The sequence below is a fragment of the Phoxinus phoxinus genome (genome assembly GCF_949152265.1).
Source record: "Phoxinus phoxinus genome assembly, chromosome: 10".
Taxonomy (NCBI): Eukaryota; Metazoa; Chordata; class Actinopteri; order Cypriniformes; family Leuciscidae; genus Phoxinus; species Phoxinus phoxinus.
Genome location: NC_136885.1, coordinates 15,151,701 through 15,173,458, shown reverse-complemented (window position 1 = coordinate 15,173,458; position 21,758 = coordinate 15,151,701). Strand labels below are relative to the sequence as shown.

The 21,758-nt window shown below is 37.8% G+C and overlaps 1 protein-coding gene across 1 annotated transcript; it reads left to right on the top strand.

Moving 5' to 3' along the window:
* The first annotated feature begins 343 nt into the window (after positions 1–343).
* On the top strand, positions 344–19,651 carry slc6a19b (solute carrier family 6 member 19b). Its single transcript, XM_079624683.1, has 13 exons — positions 344–443; positions 5,636–5,999; positions 8,868–9,008; positions 9,890–10,027; positions 10,111–10,292; positions 11,892–12,002; positions 12,113–12,225; positions 12,416–12,544; positions 15,864–16,020; positions 17,099–17,303; positions 18,181–18,340; positions 18,570–18,732; positions 18,843–19,651. Exons 1-13 carry the CDS (start codon positions 417–419, stop codon positions 19,092–19,094), a joined length of 2,142 nt encoding a protein of 713 aa, XP_079480809.1. The 5' UTR covers positions 344–416; the 3' UTR covers positions 19,095–19,651.
* The last annotated feature ends 2,107 nt before the right edge of the window (positions 19,652–21,758 follow it).

The window sequence follows — 21,758 nt, the reverse complement described above, 5'->3', positions numbered from 1 at the left end:
ATCCATTGATAGTTGATTGATAGTGAAGGTGTATTTCATTTAATTGATAGGCCTATTATAGCCTATAATAAACATTTCAACTATCAACTATAGGCTAGGCTATGTTGTTATATATATATATATATATATATATATATATATATATATATATATATATATATATATATATATAGCCTATATATATATATATATATATACACACACACACACACACACACACACACACACACTTTTAGGTATAGGCCTACTAGTGCACATTTCAGAAAAGAACCATCTTTGCCAAGGATTTCACGAGGAACTGCAACATTAAAAAATATATATTCTCTCACAACATCTCACCCTAATTAGTTGTAAGCATATTAGCACTCATAGTAGCCTACACCTAAACTATATGTTTGCTACTTTGCTTAGTAAATATGGCATCTGTTTCAGCGTCCGACAAAGTACGTTTTCAACACTTCATTCCTCTTGATATCGAATTGCTATCTGATTGTGTAAGCACATTCCATCACACAAAGCTGTCTCTGGGGGGGAAACTGATATAAATCCAATCTATTATTCTCGTCCTATACGCAAATGTGACTGATTCCACCATTTCCATGAATGTCAAGCACCGAAATGTTATATCCAATGCTCTTTTCTTTGCATAGGCATGCCCTGCATGTAAAATTACGGTAGTTTGAGTATCCCGGTCGGTTGCTCCATGCTGTCTATGGTTGCTCCAGTCTTGCTTCTTGCTCGTGATGTGTGCATAAACAGTAGGCTATATGGATGTGTGTGGCAAGGCTACTAAACTTCCGTATGCTGACGTATTTGGGAGGAGTGATGTTTACACATGTGGCCTGAACAACATTTATTGACCCAAAAACTGATTGACCACCTGCGCTCGCCAGTTTCCTTTGGTTACTGTGATGCAATTACACAGCAATAACGCTAGGTGTCAGTGTAAACGAAGAGAAAAATGTACAGTTTTTTAAAGTTGCTTAGATACTAAAAATGGAACTTGAGACTCACTCAGTGAAATTCACTTGTGTACCGAATCTTCAGACCAAGTCTGCAAAACTACAAGCACATTATACACTTTACACTCCGTTTGATATTGTAAAACAATAATTTTGCTAAACTCTAAACACAGTTCTCTACATACACACATCATTCAAAACTAACAGCTCTTTTGTTTCATTCGGGAAACACTGCCATTTAAATGCCACATTCATATTGATGACCTACACACCCAATATACTCTTGATAGATGGATACATATATATATATATATATATATATATATATATATCAAGAGTTTATGTGTGTGTGTGTGTGTGTGTGTGTGTGTGTGTGTGTGTGCGTGCGTGCGTGCGTGCGTGCGTGCGTGCGTGCGTGCGTGTGTGCGTGTGCGTGTGTGTGTGTGTGTGTGTGTGTCGTCAAATATACATCCTAGGATGCGCTGCGACACATCTTCAGTGATGTTCCTGAGGTCATTGGGTGTTTCGGGTCTCTTTCAACATCATACAGCCTCACCCAGGTGACCGAGCCAGGGTTGATCAGACCCTGGCTTGTGCCCCACCAGCACTGGCCCACAGATCGCTCCTCTTTAGCCACAGCCATCTGGACGCCCTTTCTGTAGCCTTCATAGTGGACTTAATGGCTTTCATCTTCGCAACACCAGTAATGCCAAGCAGCGTGTTGACCCTTACACAGTGACCGACCAGTAAAGTCTCTACACCCAACTTCAATGTGCTCACAGCGTGCCTTCCAGCCATCACCAGCCTTGACAAAGGTGATGTTCCGCCGGTGGCAGCTATGCTTATTGTTGGGATGTGAATGTGGCTGCTCACCGGCTTTGACAAAGGTGATGTTCTGCCGGTGGCAGCTATGTTTATTGTTGGCCATAGCTTTGTAGATTGACCTGCAGATGCACCCAGTTATGATCCCCTTTTTAAGCAGGTGCCATTCTGATGGTAAGTTCCCTGAAGTGACTCTAAGTCTGAAGTTCCTGTAGTAGTTCAGGATGAGGTCCTTTGCATTTATAGGTACATGGTGTTGATCCAGGTTTGTCTCAACGAGCTTGTGGGTAATGGAGCCGTATGCATTGGCTAGGTCAAGCCAAAGCACCACTAGGTCTCCCTTTCCTTCGCGAGCCTCTCTGATCAGCTGCGTGACAACGCCAGTGTGTTCTAGGCAACCCGGCACTCCTGAAATGCAACCTTATTGCACAGAGGTGTCGAGGTAACCATTCTTGAGGAGGAAGTCTGTCATCCATCGGGCCAGGACACTGATCTTCCCCTCCACACTGAGAAGCGAGATGGATCTGAACTGCTCCAGTTTGGTTGAGTTTTCCTCCTTCAGTATCCAGACCCCCTCCGCGTGCCTCCACTGGTTTGCTACTCTGCCCCTACGCCACACTACTAGCAAGATCTTCCATAGGATCTTGAGGAGCTCAGAGCAACCTCTTGTAGGGTGCACCACTGGGGTCTGGAGAGGAGCTGACTTCGGCTGCTGAAACCACCTCCTACACTTCCCTCAATGTGAGCTCTCTGATGTTGAAGTGCACCATGGAAGATGGTACGTCCAACAGGTATCTGAGGGACCCTAACTTTTGCTCCCTTTGAGGGTCACTCAGGGTGTTGTACAGGTACTTCCTCCTTGGAACAAGTCAGACGATCACTTCGCTTGTGCCCCAAAAGCTTTTTGTGAACTTGAAGGGATTGGCTATAAAGACAGCTCTCTTCCTTGCTCTCTCTCTCTCTGACGCCGCCTTCTGTGCCACTCTGCGCAGGGTCACGAGTTCCTTCCTAATACCGTGGCGGAGCTCTGGGAGTGGTGGTTTCTCCTCCTCAGTTGCTGCCTTGAACTGTCTTGCCAAAACTCAAATCTTTTGCTGCTGCTGGCGGATCTTGTCTGCCCTTCGGTTCATTGTGTAGTTTGGTCTTGCAATCTTCAACGCCAAACCTCTCTGTTGCGAAACCGACAATGATGGTAGTCACTGTCTGAAGTTGTTTATCTGCATCTCCTTTTGCTGTGGTGGTGATGATTCTCGCAGTATTCTCGTCTAAATTTCTCCTTACTCCACTTGATCCAACGCTGCTGAACTACTCTGTATGGAGCCGAAGAGTTTTGCGTTCAGAGGTTCTGGGCACTGTGGGGTGTCTCCGGGCCAGGCTCCTCCTGCGTCTTACACAGTGCGCTGCGCTGTGCTCTCCTGCACCATGCATTTCATCTTGCCCTGATGAATTTTAAGGCAGCACTCATTCTTGCAGACCTTGCCGCAAATGCACCTTGCCGTTGTTGGTAATCCGTTTGCCAAGGCCATCATCATTTGGTCTGTCCTATTGGGGTGCTCATCCTCCACCCCTCTCGCGAGCTGATCAGTAAAAGCACAGGAAGACCAGATTTTTTTCATAACCTTCATAATCTTTTCATAAAACTGGATTCTTATCACTTTATGAATTAGTAACCTATCTACAGCAGATTATTGATTATTTGCTTTTTTGTATAATGCTTAATACTGAAACAATGTAGACACACACACAACGTTTGGACTTTGGTTACAGATTGCACTGTTTCCCTTAGTTTATTTTCATAGTTATTAATTGATTAGTCATTTAATTCAGCTGTGTTTACCTATTATCACTAGTAGTACAGTATCTGTTATCACTAGTATCACTTGAAGTTTCTGTTTCTGTTCAGTTTGTCTTGCCTCGTTAATGCTATGTAGATGTTTTCTGTGTTCCTGTTGCCTGACACTTATATTTAAAACACTCCTGTTTCTTCATGTTCGAGTTCGCTACATGCCGTGACAGAAGGCAAGACCGAGACTTCGGATTTCCGCCGTGTTTTTTGAAACTTTTATTTTCAGTGTTTGAAGTTTGTGTTTGTTTTTCTGTTCCCGGGCAGAAAAGCAGCTGTACCACTGTTGTGCCTTGAACAGAAGGACAACTCACTCGTGGCACAAATGGAATTTCTCAGAATCACCAATGAAACCTCATTCATGGACAACTGCCTCTGTACCTTTCTGCTCATCAGCCTGAACACTGCTAACAGAGCGCAGTTGTCCGGGGAAGGCCCTTAAGTGAGCTCCATGACATTTTTTGAGTGGGTGCTTGTGTCCTGTAAATCGCCATTCACCGTCAGACCTGTCGAATACGACATCAGCCCCACTGAGTATCCAGTGCCCAGCCAAAACCACTCCGACTGCGAGGATCGGCAGCATGAGCCCACCGCAGGCAGCGAGAGGGACTTTGCCGATACGTTCGAGCCAGCAACAACAAGGTCGACCGAGCAGAACATCACCACAGAGCCTGGGCATTGCGGGTCTGACCAGGTGTGCGAGCCGGCTGCACCATCTGTCGTAGAGGGAGTGCTAGTGGAATATGAAGGCCCCGCCCACCCTCTCCCCACAGATAGTGAGTTTTTGGCAAGTACATGGGAAAACTGTTTTGATTTTGTAGAGGTTAACTTTCTGCCCAGATTTGCTACCATCTGAATCTGCCTGTTACGTCTCTAATTCTCTGGTCCCACCCAACCTCCCACTCTCACCACCTCTCCAGAATGTTTCGGAGACTTTATTTTTGCTGGATCGCTCCACCCAATCATCGTTGCCTCCCTTCAGTTTCACCTTGAAACTGGTGGGAGCCAGTCTGTGGCTCCGCCTCCAGCCTCAGAGCACTCCACTCCCCCTCGACCCGTCGCCATGGCTCCTACGCCTACGCTCCTTTCACCCTCGATATCAGCAGTGACCATCGAGCATACTTAGCAAGTATTTGATAAAAGCCCCTAAAAATAACACCTGCAAAATGCACTTGCAGAAGGTCAATTTTAAAACTTCCAGATAACAATATAAATCCATACCAACTTTAAATATCTACAGTAGCACCATTAATAAGTAAATTAAGAAGAAAACTGGCAATTTTCTGGCAGGGCATTCATTATCTGTTAAGTTTATGAGGGTAGTTCCTATAACCCAATACAATGCATCATTCAAAATATGGGGAAAACTGGGGAAACATGTAAAAAAATCAATACAGAAAATTATTTCTTATTAAAACAGTACATTGTTTTTATAGACTTTTCTTAGAATGTATTTTTGTTTTTTTTATTTGTCCTTCACTCTTTGTAGTAAAATGAGAGTTGTGTTTGTTTGTTTTGGCAAAGAAGTTATTCCTACAGTATATTATATATACCTGACTATGTGAATTGTGAATTGAAGGTTGCTGATAAACACATTGCAGTCCCAGCGCTATATGGTTTCCTCATGTGAATCACAGGAAAAAATAACAAAAACATCATCCTTTATCAAGTTGGTTTAAAGTGAACTGCTTTTAATGACTAATTGAAAACGAGATACTATGTATGCTGAATAAGTATAATATCTGTAATTTGACTATTTCTGTGTGTGATGTTTGGACTGTTAAGGATCTTTGACACCTTGGGTACTGACTTATCTCTGTGTCACAAAGATCATTATCTTTAGTTATTAACCACAAGAATTTGGTATGAAGTGACGTGTGTATGAGTGGATGTGCAGGTCATCGGATTCCCAATCTTTGATAAGACATTAATTATTGCCATGCGCAGTCTCAGTCACAGCCCTTTTTCCTAAGTATTCAGCTGACAGGACATTTTCTCCATTTTCAAGGCACACTGTGACTCACTGGCCTGGTGGGATGATGCCAAAGTTCACTACATATACTCACTCCATCCACTCAGAAAGTCCTTATCTCTGCACAGCTCCCTGCAGTCCACACCAACCGAGATTCAGCCAAAGATACCGACAGCTAACCTGCAGAGAGCCGAGGAGACCATGAAGCTGAAGTTGCCTAACCCAGGCCTGGACGACCGGATCTTGAGCCACGATGAGCTGGAACGGCTGGAGGTGGAGGAGGCTGGAGACAGACCCAAGTGGGACAACAAAACCCAGTATATGCTGACCTGTGTGGGCTTTTGTGTGGGTTTGGGCAACGTCTGGCGCTTCCCCTACTTGTGTCAGAGTCATGGAGGAGGTGAGTGCTTACTTGCATTTAGGGGTGCTCTAACCATTTCCCATTCTCAGTGACCTTATGGGCTATCATTCTTCATGCTATCTCCATGCTTAATGTTCACATCTGTTTTGATGGCGTTGAGCCAGTGAGTTCCTTGCTGTCCCCTTCTTCTGATTCCAATGACCATTCCCAGCATTACTGTGAATTAGCGAGTTTGCAAGCATAACCAGGCTACAGTCAGTCACAGAGATTTTAGCTTCTTGTGACGTCTTTGGTTTCATGCAATCCAGTACTTCTATGTTGTTTGCAGTTGCATGGTATTTGTTACAGTTTCCACCAGCACCACATTTCGAATTGATCAATTTTCCTGCCCTCTGCCTTTCTTAGTGTCCAGCTCTCACACCCGTTCACCGGTGTGGGATAATGGGTTAAATTAAATGTGTTGGACCAATTTAATTGGTTGAGTTTAGAAAAACAATTAAAAGAAAGTATAATTCTCATATGATGCAAATAGTGAGAGTAAAAGTATTTTTAAGGGAGTTTTTTGCTTTACATAGTAGAAGAAACAACCATTTGTTTGTAAATTTTTTAATTGTCTGTTCAAAAGCAGTATGATTTTATATTCCCCCTTTGCAAATCTAAGAAATTTTGCCATCTCAAAAAACTTATTTAATTATACATCCAAATATAGCAGCACGTTAAAAATAATAATAAATATTGTTATAGTAGGCTATATATTTTCGAGGAGGTAATGCTTTTATAAGGAATATGAAATAAACGTGGACTTTGTTCAACATCTATTTGCATTTCCCATTGAAACTGTATATTACCACAACTGTAAAACCAACAGTTGAAAATACATATAAAAAAATGCATACACTTAAAACTAGCAGATTTCAATTGTGTTCTTCTTGTAATATGAACCTCACATTAAAAATGTCCCGTGAACCATTTGCCATGCTTTTGTTATTTAGCTTATCTTATAAACATTCCCAACTTTTCAAATGGATTTTATGCAAATATTATTGTTTTAGCCTTGTGCCAATCCCATACTTTCAGTCTTAAACTATATGAAAATCCACCATAGAAAAAAAAAAAATTCCAAAAGACTAGATAAGCATAAACCACTTCAAAATTTGTTGTGAAAATGACAACTTTTACACAAATGATGTTCCTCAATTGCGGCATTCACAACAACAGTTTTTGTGTACTTGTTTACCAGAACAGTGTTAATGAAGAGCACACCAGAGATTAAATATGAGATATTGATATGTGAAGTAAACAAAGAAAAATAGACAGTTTTTTAAAGTATTTTTAAATGTATATTTATTTATTTAGGATACATAAATTGCAACTATAAAATTAGCCTTAGCAGAAAAAAATTGTCTTTCATTTCAAAATAATTTTAAATGCGTTTTTACAGAACATTTTTGAACACAATATATAATTTGAATGAGTTAAGGTTAAGAAAAATAGTATACTTTATAATAAGGTCTCATTTGTTAACATTAGTTAATGTATAACTGACAATGAGCAATACACTTTTTATGTTAGTTAATAAAAATACACATTAGTTCACAGTAAATTAACTAATGTTAACAAACACAACTTTTGATTTTAATAATGTAACTGTTGACATAAACATGAACTAAGATTAATAATGCTGTAGAATTATTATTATTTGATACAAATCTATAATTATCTCATACTTTCACTAGTTTGTCCAATTAAACAAACTGTGAAAGAAAGGTGTGTTTAAAGGGTGTCCCTCTCTCCATAGTTGAAATAACATCATTAATATGAATTAAATTGGATTAATAAATTATTTATTAATATTATACTCAATGGAAAAGTGTCCCAATTTACCTGAATTCACCCCTAAATACAAACATTAATAAATGTTTGCAATGATTACCAGAGCTTCTAAAATACCTTAGTTATTAAAGTTATTGTTATTGCATCAGAATTAAACAAATTAATATTCTGAACACTTTTTATGCTGTTTTAAGGGGATCCTGCCTTCATTTATTATGACTTTACAGTAGTACATTAATTTTAGTGAATATGTAGCTATGTTCTTTGAGATGGCTATGAACTATGATTACTCTGGTATAAATTTGTGTAATGGATTTTCTTTTATGAGATGCTATCAAAACTTAGGCTCTTAAAATGACATATTAGTTTTCACAGGTTTCCTGCAAGTGCAATAAATGTACAGTATGTCCTTTTTTAACAGCCCTCAGGTCAAGGGTAACTAGACAGCATGGTAAGATCACTTCAAGTGAGAAAACCTCAAAGGGTCACTGCGTCGCAGACAACCATTAACTCAACTACAGTGAAAATGGCTGACAGTTCTGGAAATGACTTTGCTCCTTTTAAGTATAAAAAAAGCCTTAATGGAAATGTACAACAGAATGAGTAATATATTTCACGTAGCCTACGATTTTATCAAATCTATTAAGGCAATCTTAATTCAAATTTGCACATTATTCACCATGAAATCAAAATGGTCAGTTCTTTTTTTTCTTTGGAATATTGCAGTATTTATTATAAATTATTTATTCGTGCGCACACACACACATATATGTGTATATGTAGCTATGCGTTTATTCATGTGCCCTTGAAATCTTTAATCAAAATAACTTCCCCTCCCCTTTTCAACAACATCTCTTTTCTGATTACCATTTACTAGCGCAAGGGCATCACTCTCATGACATCACAGCAATAGCAAACCACAACCATCCAACGTCAACAATTCCCACACTACAATTTTCTCTTGTCCAAAAAGCCATTTCACTATTAAGTATATTGTAAAAATCACAGTGGCTGCAGAAAACACAAAACCACTCAATGACATGCTGAATCAAAATAAAAGACCTTTTCTTTCAGGGGCCTTTATGATTCCCTTCTTAATCCTGCTGGTTTTTGAGGGAATCCCTCTTCTTCATCTGGAGTTTGCCATTGGTCAGCGGCTAAGGAAAGGCAGTGTGGGGGTCTGGAGAACTATTAACCCCTACATGCTTGGAGTTGGTGAGCAAAATATTAAATATAAAATATAATATAGATAGATAGATAGATAGATAGATAGATAGACAGACAGACAGACAGACAGACAGACAGACAGACAGACAGACAGACAGACAGACAGACAGACAGACAGACAGACAGACAGACAGACAGGCAGGCAGGAAGGCAGACAGACAGACAGACAGGCAGGCAGACATGTTACCAGAGGTGTAAAGAAGAGTGCCTGAAAACCATGTAAAAGTGCAGATACCTTACAGTGAAGATTCCATAACAAGTTATTAATTATAATACCACTTGAGTATCTGATTTTAACAATACTTCAGTATTTTACAGAATATAGGCTCAAAGATGCGCTAAGTCCTCAACACCTAATCAGTGAATAATAAGAAACGGTTGATTTGTGAGGAGAGCAATCACGTTTATTTTCTAAAGTCTAAATAAAACTGAACACCTCAATATGGCAATCAATACAACAGCCTCTGAAACATCTAACTACTTAATCATCAAAATAACCAACCGAATACTCTGGCATCGATTACACTGAATGTTCACTGGTATCTACAATTGTGGTGTCATAACTGCCTGTTTTTGCCAAAACAGTTTCATGGCCGGTAAAAAAAAAAAAAATATGGCCAGTACATTTTCTTCTGTCACCGGGCATTGGCAGGTGTGGCAAAAACGTATAGTTTTAGGCCCTGCAAACAATAAAATTGTATGTATATACCAATTTAAAAAAAATAAAGGTTAAGGTTATAGAGTAAAGGTTGCTAATATCCTTAATACTCAGTCAAAGTACAAAGTAGCCAGAGTAGCAACTATAATACATTTACTCACACAACTGCATGTTACTTCCTGTGTACAAGCTAACATGTTCTGTTTTACAGGTATTGCGTCTATGTGTGTGTCCTTTCTGGTCAGTCTGTACTATAACACCATCATAGCCTGGGTCATGTGGTACTTCTTCAACTCCTTCCAGGACCCTCTACCTTGGAGCCAGTGTCCCATTAACGAAAACAGGACAGGTAATGGGAAAATCCTGAGGAGGAACTAAAAGTGCTAGAATGGATATTTAGTTCAAGGTTCAATGACTGTTCTTTGTTGGCAGGACTAATTTCCGAGTGTGAGAGGAGCTCACCTGTGGATTATTTCTGGTATCGTAAGACTCTTAACACTTCTGCTGCCATCGATGAGACAGGGAATCTGCAATGGTGGATGATCCTCTGTCTGATCTCAGCCTGGGGAGTGCTGTATGTCTGCTGTATCCGTGGGATCGAAACCACTGGAAAGGTAGAGCTGCTCAAATGCCAGCACTGTATTTTACAATCTGAATCAGATCTCCACTGAATGTATTCGGAATGATGGCACGTCCATAGTTTTTGTTACTCTGGTAATCCAGAGTTTCCCAAATGGGTGTTTGTGAAGAAACTGCAGGGGGTTTGTGAGTTGATGAAAGCTAGCAATTAAATCAAATGTTAAAAGATTTGTTTTCAGTATTTTCAGCATCAGAGCACAGTTCACAGTAAACACTGCTTCTCACAAACTCCATCTCTGTATGTGCAGTGAGTTTTACACGACATTTACATTTTGGGGGCCTGAAAATGCAAGCTTTTGCAAATGAAAATGATACCGTTGTCATCTCCGTAAAAAACAATTTGTTAAAATTGATGTCACGCACATGCGTATTACGTGTTCAGTCGGCGCATCATTTTTCTGTGGTAACTGGCCTGGCAGAATAATACAGTTCTAGTCGGTTTCGTGGATCCGTGTGAATGGGTCTCGTTTTGACAACATTATCGTCTGTACGCGGAAAAACACAAAGGAAAAACGTTTCCGTTTTTAATACACCGCTGTTGTGTAAATGTGTGGTTCACTTTATTTACACATTCCCACAATTACCCACAAAAAGTTCTGACAAAATAAAAGCTCAAATAAAAGCACAAAGATTGAGCTCCTCACTCCTGGAATTTAGTCCAGCCAATAATGAACAACAGTTACTAAATAAACAAAGTATCACTTTAAATATAATAGCACTTTTAATAAACACATTCATAATGTGTGTTTTAATATGGGTTCACTTTTTTAAACATACACAATTTCTGTGGATAGAAATTTACCGCATGTCACCAGTATTCCGCCTAAATAAAAGCTCTAAGATTTGAAGGTTTGAATGTGAAGAATTTAAGACATTAGTATTGTTACTAAATATTGTCAAGTTATATTGTGTTGCTTTCCAACATGCAAGACTCACGTAATAAATACAAAGAGCTTTTAATGAACAAGGAGATTCGTAGAATAACCAAACCAAAGACAATAACCAACAGGGAACCAATTACATGTAAGTCTATATACAGTGGATAGACAAAGTCAACTAAACTAGAAACAGTAACTCAAATGAGTAACTAATAAGGTTAAATCAAGAATTAAACTGCAATAAAACACAAGAAACAAAAACAAAAAAAATTATTAAACTAAACATAACCTTGACAAATATCAGGCCTATAATTATCAAACAAATCTATAATAATTTGTGCTCAAGTAAGACGGGTCCACCAGTAAAACAGTAATCAATGCAGTTGTCAAAGGTTATTCCTTTTTATTTCATGAGAATGCTATAAATGAATGTTGAAATAAAGAATAAAGATCACTATAATGTATCGTAAGGAAGGACACATGCTTGTAAAAAATGTCAAAACAGAACAGTTTTACAGCTTTACAGCTCTTGTGAACAATTAAGCAGATGGTTTTGTTTCAACTGTTGCAATAAAGAGGCTTATAATTCCAGAATGTCCAAAGTGTTTATCTCTAAATCAAGAGCCACGCAATGTTAAGTCTGAACTCACTGTTCCCAAAGTATTTATCATCAGATTTTATTTCCTCTCCTCCAAGGCTGTTTATGTGACGTCTACGTTACCGTACTTAGTCCTTACGATCTTCCTGATCAGAGGACTGACTCTGAAAGGATCCGTTGACGGCATTAAGTTCCTCTTCACTCCAGACGTGAGTGCCAAAGTCAAACAAATTCAAAAGAGATTAACTTTTATAACAAATAAAAAGTTTAACCACATTCCGTACTATCATAAATAACAAACCTGTGTGCTTGTGTGCAGATAAACGAGTTAGCAAACCCCACCACATGGTTGGATGCAGGTGCACAAGTGTTTTATTCATTTTCTCTAGCTTTTGGAGGACTCATCTCCTTCTCCAGCTATAACTCTGTGCAGTAAGTACATTGTTTTAGTGTTTTTATGTGTGTGTTGAAGCTGTTGAGACTAAATACAAATATATTTTGGATGGTTTTATAGAATACAGCTAATGATTGTTATTCTTACAATCAACTTATTCTTACAAGTTTTCTGTGAAAACACCTCAATGATTAACAATCTAACACTTATTCTCTCTCTTTCCATCAGCAATAACTGTGAGCAAGATGCGGTTATCATCTCCATCATTAATGCCTTTACCTCGATCTACGCAGCCACTGTCATCTACACCATCATTGGTTTCAGAGCTACAGAGCGATTTGATGTCTGTGTAGACGGGTAAGTGCTTATTATTGTCATAACATTATCATCTGACCTTCAGTTTGGGGAAAAAGTGATTCATGAAAATTCCACAGATGTTGTAAAAGACACTCATTTAAGTGACTAATTTGTTGTTACCATCTTATCTTAAGATTATTTTGGTATCTCTTGGCACTGATGTTTTTATGTTATTGTAGTTAATGCAATAAACTAATATGTGAATATGAATGAACTAATGGGGCATTCCAACGCATTCATACAGTTTGGTGGATGTTGGACTGAGCAGGTTTGTTGAAAACCATTTTTAAAATTATCTTATCTATAAGAGGGAGAACATGTATGTCTATCTGAAAATACACTGGTCAAGTTTAGGACTCAAGCTCAATAACCTAATCATCCAAATATTTCACATGTGGTATTGTCAAATTTTTACAATGCAATATGTATAACAGGGTGGATGTTTTATGAAGCCTAACACCTCCTAGCAGAATATTAACATTTTGGAAGAATTATAATAGACATATACAAATATATAGGCTACATATTTTTTTAAATAAAGAAACATTTTGATGTCCAGTATAAATTGCCACAACAGGGTGGACATGTCATTTCTTCATGCTTTTAATATAAGTCTTCTTAAAAAAATAGGAAAAATATAGAGAAGTTTATGACTTAGGATACGTTTAGATGCCAACAATACTAAAAATGGAAAGGTATTTTGCGCGTTTTAAAAAGTTTCACGAACAGGCGACAACGTTGTCAAAGTGATCCACGTTCAAACGGATTCACTAAAACAACTAAAACCGCTGTGTTATGCATGCCAGGCCAGTAGTTGGCGATATAACTTTGTAAAGAAACACTACAAGTCTGTGCACATATGCATTCTAGTTCTACAGAGCGGTGAATGCAAGATGGCCAAAGCATAGAGCAATTTTGTCCGGGCGGACGACGAGGTTGTTTTATTACTACAAGTGACCCTGGACTATAAAGCGGCAAAATTTCAGGAAAAAAGTACTCGCACGTGCCTATAGACTGAACACGTAATACGCAAAAATGTTTGTGATTGTAGTCTACATTTTCAAAAGTTTGTGTTTTCATGCCCTCAAAACGCTGGTACCGTGTAAATGAGTGGCTAAATGCATAAAAAATGTCTGGTTTTAGTTAAAAAAGGTGTTGTACTGAAAATGCTACGGTTTATACATCTCCAAATACTTGGGTGCGTCTCAATCAGCTCCCTAGTTCAGTAGTCAGGGCACTGATCAGGGATTCAGCCTTTATAAGGGCTGTCTCAAACGCAAATTCTTTCCAGCATGTTTGCTCTCTGAAAAATCCCACAATTCACTGCAAAAACCAGGGAGCATCAATGCTCACTATGCTTCCTTACCGGAAATGTTAATTAATACCAGCCGTGACGTTGTACTGTCCCAGTGCCCGGTCTCGTGTACACGATATACTGATTCACAAGCTTGGGAACTAAGGAGCTGATTGAGATGCACTCTTACTTTGTTGGGCTGTGTCCGAAATCGCACCCTATACCCTTAAATAGGGCACTTTTTGAGGGGACAGTCATTTGTAGTGGTGTCCAAAACCTGTCCGTTATCGAGTGCACTCATTCAATTCCATAATGCACCGCAATAATATTAATATAACTGATGTACACTCAATGGCCAGAAAATACCCATAATGCACTGTGAGGGCTTGTGCCGAATTAATTTCCACAGCTCGCCAGAATATGGCGCATGCAGCTGAATCATCCATCCATTCATTTCCAAAACCGCTGGTCCAATGTGGCTACAGCGTAATATCATGCAGGTATAAATTCCTTTTTTAAAGGGGTGAAATAATGCCCTTTTCACAAGATGTAAAATAAGTCTTTGAAGTCCCCAAAGTGTGTATGTGAAGTTTTAGCTCAAAATACCCCACAGATATTTTTATATAGCATGTTAAAATTGTAAAAACCTTTTGAGGGTGAGCAAAAACGCACCGTCCCTTTAAATGCAAATGAGCTGCTGCTCCCAGCACAGGGGGCGGAGCTTCAAGAGCTCCTGTCCTTTTACACACACTGAAAATTTCAAAAACTTTTAGCCTTTTATGTTCAAACCGGATTCAGACAATGGAGAGACTCAAGAAGAAGTGACAACATGTACTGTAGAAGCAACAGGACATTTCTGAATGGTTAGTTGATGAATTTAAGTAGCTTATAGTTATCTTCTATTGATTAGCATATTCTGTCATGACAATCTATAAATTGTGCTCCGGGGGCGAGGGTTGGTGATGTCACTAACCCGGGAGCAATGTCTGTCCCTACCAGCCGTTTGTTGTAGTCCTTAAAAAACTATTTATTTAAAAGCAAATATCTCCCTTTGCTTTGAACTTCGAGCATTGCAACTTTGCAGATGTTGTTTATGCTCAACCAGCAACATTACAAACTAAACTAAAGTTAGAAAAGTGAAATCATAATCAACCACCCCTTTAATTGATTATTAAATTGTTTAATTTCGGTTTATACATGCTAGTTTCCATGACAGAGTTCAAGATAAATACTGGAGCTGCCAGTTTGCTATGTTTCAAATAATTATTAAACAGCAAGCACAAACTATGCAAAAGGAGCAGCCCTTCCGGAGCACTCAGTGTCCAAACTTACTCACTTGTTTTCATTCACTCCTTTAATTCGACTATATTAGTGGGAATAGTGAATGAGTGTATAGGGGGCGATATCGAACACAGCCCCGGAGTTGCTTTCCCTCCAAGGATATGATGTCACTTCCAGCAGGTCATGTGATTATGGGCATATTCTTAAGATTTTGAAGGGCTAGTAAATTAGACAAACTCAGTAAAGTATATGTTTAAACTATACTCAAAATGGCAAAATTATTCTTAGGTAGCTTACTAATCATAATGATTTTTTTGTTAATGAGATATTTGCATGGAAAACTGTGGCTTGAAATTCGATATGCAAATTAAAATATGCAGTATTGCTTTATGGGGACATAAAATCCACCAAACTGTAGCAATGACCCTAATATAAAATAAATATGAAAACCACTTTTACAGCATTAAGACCCGTGCATACTTCATTTTCCGCTCCATCTCGCGCACAGTCGAGAGCACGACTTTGTTGGCTTAGTTTAAGCTAGTTTTTGGCTTAAGCTTAGTTTATGTTGTTTATACATGCGGTAATATCTTATTTTTAACATGAATAATTAGTTAATTAACTAACACCAAGATGTTGTTACATCACCAATGTATTAACTTCTGTTAAAATTGTAAACCTTCTTGTAAAAGTGTTTTAATGTATTTAAACTAGAATATATAGCATATTGCCCATGTATTGCAGGAACATCTTGGCTCTTCTGAACACGTTTGACCTGCCAGAAGGAAGCATCAATGAGAGCAACTATCAAGAGGTTCTCCAGAGCCTCAATACTACAAACTCCAACATCATCGGCAACCTGGCCCTGAAGACCTGTGATCTAAACAGCTTTCTTAGTGAGGTACAGTGTAGGGATGGTGATGCCCATCCAAAATTACAATATCTAGGACTTCCAAGACAAATATCACTAAAAGAGATACAAATATACCTGTAATAAATTAAATGTGTATAAAATGTGTCATTTAGCTAATTTACCAATGTATCATAAAAGCATTATTATTAACATAAAATATTTTTTGTTAATTTATTTACAATTTAAAAATAATTATTATTATTATACAAACTTATGTTAATTTGCATTAAAAAAACATCAAAAACAAAATCTATTATAATAAATATTACATTTAAAATCTATTTTCTAAATGCATGTTATTGATCTCATTGTGAACGATTCTTTTTTTTTTTTGACCTCGCAATTTTAACTTGATCTTTCAGTGAAATGTCAGCTTTCTCTCTGGTGACATATGCTGGACTTCTCCAGTTATTCACTCCTCTTAAACCCAGTCTCTTTCTTAAAATCTGCAAGCTTGCGTTCAGATCTGCCTCCATCCAATCAACAACCGATACATAGACCTTATATTTCTTTTTCTTTTTTGATAATCCATTTCACATGGATGTACATCACAATACGGAACAAAAAATCTTCCGCGACTTTAACTTTGATATTAGAATGAATTATTGAAATAAAATCACCAGGATCTTTATGTGTGGGTCTATCCTCTCTATCCAACATGAGTATTAATATTATCAATTTTATGAGAAATAAATGTACAGCATTCCTTTACTTTTACTTTTAGTTTAGGCATATCATTTAAAGTGCTTTTATGCTATTTTAAAAGGTTCTGCTTTTTTTTTTGGAGGTCGCTTACTGAACAATAGTTTTACATGCATCCAAGGTAAAAAATAAAATAAAAAAAACACTTTAATTTACTTGTGATGCGTTGCAGCATCACCTCTTTTCTCACAGTGTCTAAACCGGTTTGATAAAGAATTCAGTATCTCTAAACCCCTCCTTTCTAAGAGAATGCTCTGCTCTGATTGGTCACATGGAATTGTGTTTTGAATTTCATTATTCACCCAAAGATTTAATACAGTAATTGTGGGATTGAAATAAACCAGTAGTTTTCACACTTTCACAGGGTGTGGAAGGAACAGGTCTGGCCTTCATTGTGTTCACTGAGGCCATCACTAAGATGCCACTGTCTCCTCTCTGGTCCGTCCTGTTCTTCATCATGCTCTTCTGCCTCGGCCTGTCCTCCATGTTTGGCAACATTGAGGGTGTTCTGGTTCCCCTGCAGGACCTGAAGGTCTTTCCTAAAAGCTGGCCCAAAGAGGTCATTTCAGGTATACAGAAGACTCTGTGATTATAAACACTCTTCAAAAGAAAGGTTCCCAAAAAACTTCCAGAGGAACCATTTTTGGTTCAGCTGAATTTTTTCTTGTGTGAAGGACATTTTGATCATCTAAAGAACCCTTTTACACCATAAAGAACCTTTTGTTCAATGGAAAGGTTCCATAAATGTTAATGGGTTAGTTCACACAAAAATTAAAATTCTGTCATTAATTACTCACCCTCATTTCGTTCCAAAACCATAAGACATTTGTTCATCATTCTGAACACAAATGAAGATATTTTTAATTAAATGTTAGAGCTTTCTGTCCCTCCATTGACAGCCTACACAACTACCACTTTAGAGCCCTAAAAAAGTAACACATCATTACAGTACACGATGCGACTCTGAGGGTTTAACCTCAATTTAATTAAGCCACACCTGTTGGAGATTAATATTTAGTAAATTAAGTGCTAAATACGTTTGTTTTTTTAGCAAACAAATCACTTATGTTGCTTGATAAGATTGAGGTTAAACTGCTGGAGTCACGTGGATTACTTTAATGATGTCATTACTACCTTTCTGGGGCTTGAAAGTGGTAGTTGCGCAGGCTGTCAATGGAGGGGCAAAAAGCTCTCAGATTTAATCTAAAAGATCTTTATTTGTTCACCGAATATTAACGAAAGCCTTATGGGTACCCGAACGACATGAGGGTGAGTATGTAATGACAGAATTTTCATTTTTGTGCGAATTAACCCTTTAAAGGTTCTTTATGGAACCATCAATGACAATTTAAGTGAAGAATGTATTGCAGGTTTTACACACTTCCACCCCAGTGATGATATTGTTTCAGAAGTAGCTTAAATTCTTCCTTTTATTGTTGACGACAGGGGTGACGTGCTTGGTCTGCTGCCTGGTTGGGCTTATATTTGTGCAGGGCTCCGGGAACTACTGGCTAGCCCTTTTCGACAACTTCGCTGGCTCGATTCCCCTCCTCATCATTGCTTTTTCTGAGATGATTGGAGTCGTTTACGTCTATGGGATAGACCGGTAGGTCACTACCGGTACTTTTGCAGTTTAATGTTTTTTACCACTTCTTGAACACATGATGGGAACTAATTATAGGAAGACACATTTACAGTATGCAGAACAGTTTGATCATGTATCAGCAATTCACGGATGTTTTCACAGTAACTAGACAATGACTTTATGACTTTATTGTTCAGATAAAGCTCACTGAAATCAGCCATAAATGATTGTGTCTCCTGTTTATGAACAGGTTCAATGAAGACCTGATATTTATGATTGGACACAAGCCTAATATCTTCTGGCAAGCCACGTGGAGATTCATTAGTCCCCTCATCATGTTAGCCATTTTCATCTTCTACTTTTCCACCGTTGTCACCAAGGAAGTCTTCTACAGTGCCTGGGACCCTGAATCGGTAATTTACAAGCTTATCAATTTAACATAAGCCGATTCTCATTGCAAAAACTGTAATATGCAAAGCACTACTTTTGGAATTGATTAAAAAAATATTGTTCTCATTGATAGGAAAATTTCCCAACCCTAGAGAAGAAGCCATATCCATCTTGGGTCTATGTAATCATCTTTTTCCTGGCTGGGATCCCAAGTCTGTCTGTACCCGGCACTGCTGTATTCAGAGCCATACGAGACCGCTGCTGCAAAAAACAGCCCAGTGCCTCGGTTCAAGAACTCAATTCTGTATCTTACAAGGTTCATATGCAGGATGAAGAACTCAAGTCACAAAGTTCACAGAAATCGGACCAAAAGATCTACAGATGAGATTCAATTTAAAGTTCTATATTTTTATAGGAACACATTCAGAGGTTAAATAACTGCCTTTTCGGGTACTGCTGGAATATTGCCATAATTGTTTCCCTTCAAAATATTTATCTGTTTGTCATTGTCATTAGTTGTTCCAGCTTTTGTATTCTGTTTCCAAATTTTCACAAAGCAACCACGTGTACCAGCTGCTTATAAAATGAAGATTGAATTGAAGAGATTGATTTGCACATTATATTAGTAATATAAAATACATGTAATTTTACATACATTTCACTATTGCAAGAAATAGTGAAAAATACAAATACAATGCTGTGCCATATTTGGTGGCATATGGCAGGCATTATTATTATTATATATAGATTTTGTATAACAATGCCATTTAATTAGAATTTTGACTATAGAGTAAGAGTATTTTTTATATATTTTACCCAATTTTTCCCCAATACAGATGTTCTGCTATGATTTTGATGGAGGATTTTCCCCATGTTTCTTTGTTAATAAATAAATATGTATATATAGGCTACTGTAGTAATAAACTGCCTACTGCCTCATTGAATAATTTGCTCATAAAAAATAATTTGTTGTAATAATCATTCATATCAGAATCAGCCATTTGGACCGTGCATTACATTTATTTCCATTTATATTAAATGAAAACCTGGAAACATCAGACACCATTGAAGCACCCGAGGTTGCAGTAAGAGCCCTTTCAATAGCAGGTATCACATCTTCTGCATTTAAAGCATTGATGAATTCCTTTTCGTATATATTAATAAGTGACCTTTAACCAGTTGAATTGCAAAAACATTTGATAACAGATTGCTTCCTGGAAAAAGATCACCACCACCAAAAATAATAATTTGATGAATGAGCCTCTCCTCTCAAAAGAGGGAAAACTATTTAAATCTGTTTTCAGATTGAACATTATAAAAAAAAGGCTGGAAAGCATTAACATCAACGCTATAGATTAATACATACTGTAGTGCTATATAAAAACAAAATATAAAAAATATCCACACCACTTTATTATATGAATATTATATATGATTTTTTAAGTACCATATTGCTTAGACTATGTATGAGTTTTTCTAAATAACATAGTAAGTATTTGTGGAGTGTAGCAGCCTAACAAAATAAAGAGAAGTTATTTCTTACAAAACATATGCACGCTCTTAGAAGAAAAGGTTCTGTCAGGCGCTTCATATAAGCCTCTTCCATCATGGGATCATTTTATGGATTTAGATTTAATGATTTTTGCTTTAATTACATTTTAATTCAATTTGATGAATTAAGCTTAAAGGGTTAGTTCACCCAAAAATGAAAATAATGTCATTAATGACTCACCCTCATGTCGTTCTAAGCCCGTAAGACCTCCGTTCATCTTCGGAACACAGTTTAAGATATTTTAGATTTAGTCCGAGAGCTTTCTGTCCCTCCATTGAAACTGTATATACAGTATACTGTCCATGTCCATAAAGGTAATAAAACATCATCAAAGTAGTCCATGTGACATCAGTGGGTTAGTTAGAAGTTTTTGAAGCATCGAAAATACTTTTTGGTCCAAAAATAACACAAAATAAGACTTTATTCAGCATTGTATTCTCTCCCGGGTCTGTTGTGAATCTGCGTTCAGGACTCCGCAGTGACGCTGCTGACGGAAGACGCTGATGACGTGTTATCTGGTGCGCCCGAGCTTCGTTTACAGTCTGAGGGAGACGCACGCTATATTCAAGCTATTCTACATTGTTTGCGTGGATATCATTTTTTTAATGGTGCGTAAATGTGCATGTCGCGGATGAGACACTTTTACAGCGTGCGTTTCCCTCAGACTGTAAACGAAGCTCGGGCGCACCAGAAATACACGTCATCAGCGTCTTACGCCATCAGCGTAACTGTGAAGGATTGACAACAGACCCGGGAGAGAATACAATGCGGAATAAAGTCTTATTTTGTGTTATTTTTGGACCAAAAAGTATTTTCGATGCTTCAAAAACTTCTAACTAACCCACTGATGTCACATGGACTACTTTGATGATGTTTTTTTTACCTTTATGGACATGGACAGTATACTGTATATACAGTTTCAATGGACGGACAGAAAGCTCTCGGACTAAATCTAAAATATCTTAAACTGTGTTCCGAAGATGAACGGAGGTCTTACGGGCTTAGAACGACATGAGGGTGAGTCATTAATGACATTATTTTCATTTTTGGGTGAACTAACCCTTTAATCATGCCTTACTGTACACGCTGCATTGCGCTGGCTTGACAAAGATGATCGATTAAATAAAATTTAATAAGCACTAGTAGGAACTTAACAAAGATAACATTAACACAAGACAATAACAGAAGAAACTGAAGCGCTTAAATACAGGATGATGAACATAATATACAACAGGTGAGCTCTAATCAATTAAACATTGAAAACATGAATAACTATGACAACCAAATAAACAGGAACTAAGCACACTGGAACTGAACACAGGCAAAATAAGACAAAATAATATCAAAATAAAAGTACATATATTGTGATTTTGTGACACAAGCTCTTATGCTTTATTACTAGAAAAAATGAAATAACCCATTAATTATAAAAATATTATGCAAACATTTAAGAAGTTTCTCCTTGTATGGAACCCTTTTTTGGCATAAAGGGTTCTT